The sequence below is a fragment of the Eurypyga helias genome, unplaced genomic scaffold (genome assembly GCF_000690775.1).
Source record: "Eurypyga helias isolate BGI_N326 unplaced genomic scaffold, ASM69077v1 scaffold6003, whole genome shotgun sequence".
Lineage (NCBI taxonomy): Eukaryota > Metazoa > Chordata > Aves > Eurypygiformes > Eurypygidae > Eurypyga > Eurypyga helias.
In genome coordinates, this window is record NW_010241774.1 from 54,341 (window position 1) to 56,479 (window position 2,139).

The following is a 2,139-nucleotide window of genomic DNA, read 5'->3' on the forward strand; positions in this document are numbered from 1 at the left end:
AAGAAGGCCCCCGTCGGGGGCGTTAGTTTCCCGCCGAACTACGTCCAGGGCAAGTTTGAGGAGCATGTGGAGAGCCACTGGAAGGTGTGTCCCATGTGCAGCGAGCAGTTCCCACCCGACTACGATCAGCAGGGCTTCGAGAGGCACGTGCAGACGCATTTTGATCAGAACGTGTTGAATTTTGATTAAATACCTTTCGGTTTGCAGTGTAGCTTAAAAAAACCAACCCAGCCCCAAAGCCTGCGACTTTGAGTAGCTCACCTATGGAGCAAAACCAGCACCTTCTCCCTAACAGCGCAGACTGCCCGGGAACGGCCGCCGTAACCCAGCGGGAGCCACGGCGAGTCGTGGCCGGAGCTGCTCTTGGGTTACCGGCCGTCCCATGCCGTAGTGACCGCCCCGGCGAGCCCCGCCGGGCTGCGTTCGTAGCTGTCCGCTCCCCTGCTCTGTGAAGGTGGCCGGGCCGGAGGAATGACGTGGCCTCGGGGGAGAGCGAGGCCAGCTCCCCGATGCTCCTCAGCCACCGCAGCACCCAGGGGTTCTCCTGGACCGCGGTCGCCGAGGCTGGTTAAAAATGTCACCAGCGATGCTCCTCCCAGCAGCTCTGCGTAGTTTTCAGTCTGAGTGAACAGCTAAATCGGGAAGTTATGTCACTTGCCCTACAAAAATAGAGTTTTCTAGTACCTTTCGGAACCATAGGTGCACGTTCCGTGAGATTACGCGCTTGCAGCAGGAGGAACGGCGGACGCTTCTGGGTTTGCCCGCAGGTTTGCCGTGGGGGGGAGCGCTCCCCGAAGCGCGTTAACCCAAAGGCAGTACTTCTGAGTTGAAAGAAACCGCTGCGCTTAAACCCCTCAAAGTAATTGTTTTAGACCCCAAATCGCTGCCGTTGCGTCGCAGTCATGTTCGGTAGGAAACGCCGCAACGCTTGACAGCAGCGAGTTGCATTCCTTTTGGCTCCGAGCTTTTAAGTCAACCCCCCGTGTTGTACGTCTGTCATTCCCGCGAGAGCGCGCAGGGCTGGCGTTTTCTGTTCCCGGTGGCCGTGCCGAGTACGCCTGCTTCCCCGTGTTGTACAGGAGCCTCGTTACATTAAAGGCAAAAACCGTTCCCGGAGTCTGTGGTCCCTTTTCCTGCTGCTCATTTGAGGGAGGGCAGAGTTCAGCCGTGCGGCACCTACCGTGACGTCCCCGCTTTGCCTGGCAAGGGCACGGCTACTCCCTCTGCTCGCGCTCTTCAGGAGAGGGACGCCTGCGGGCTCCGGCAGCTTCTCCTGCCCGTCCTTCCTGTCGGGGCAGGATTGCGGAGCTGGGGGAGAGAGGTGAGCGGCGGGGCCTGGGCAGCAGCTGCTTGGCCCCCGGGGGCATGTCTAAGCGCGACCTTCGCGGCAGGAGCTGGTCTGAGCAGGGCACGGCAGCACCGACTGCACCCGCGGGACAGCGTTTCGTCCTGGGCGACGCGGCGGGAAGGGTTGGAAGAGGCTGCGTGCCCAAGCTGTCACGAGTTACTGCCTCCCCGCGGACTCGGGAAGCTCGAGGTGTTGGAGCTGCGTGCGGGCAGGCCGACCTCCCCGACGGTGGAGCGCTCCGGCTGCTGCCGGTGGCCGCCGGGCCCCGGGGTTGGTGCCCGAGTCCAGCGGATGAGTAGAAGGCTGCGTGGCCCCAGGCCGTCGCCCTCCGGGTCAGTAAGGAGTGAGGAGCAGGCGTTTCGGGTCAGAGGCAGTTTATTTTAAAGGTGATTGGATTTACACTTAGAAGCAGCTTTCTTGACAGGAATTCTTTAAGTTGCCTTCAGTTCTAAAACAAACCTCTGTCACTCTCAGACTTGAAGTACTTTGTCCCCAACGAAACATATGAAAATATAATTTAAAGCACACTTTTCACAGACACGGTACGATACATTCACTATACACAGTATAACAAAACAGTCCCGTCTTCCCCGCTTCCGTAACACTGTGAGGAGGTGAGCAGAGCCTGGAATTCCAGCTGTGGAGTCGAAGGGAGTTTACACGGGTGTTCTGCGGCTGTTGTTCAGCTGTTGAACGGACTTACCCAGCCCGCAGGTTCCCGCACCAGGAGCGGAGCCAAAAGGTAGGTGGGGGTCAGGCCGGTTGCCAAAGCTGCCGGAGGTGGCCGGCAG

General features: G+C 59.5%; 1 protein-coding gene across 1 annotated transcript in view; it reads left to right on the top strand.

Annotated features, from left to right (window-relative positions):
* The window catches only part of TAX1BP1 (Tax1 (human T-cell leukemia virus type I) binding protein 1), a 52,096-nt gene extending 51,884 nt beyond the window's left edge, over positions 1-212 (top strand). Inside the window, 1 exon segment of the mRNA XM_010148850.1 lies at positions 4-212. Within this exon segment, the coding sequence (XP_010147152.1) occupies positions 4-189 (186 nt within the window). The 3' untranslated portion in view covers positions 190-212.
* The last annotated feature ends 1,927 nt before the right edge of the window (positions 213-2,139 follow it).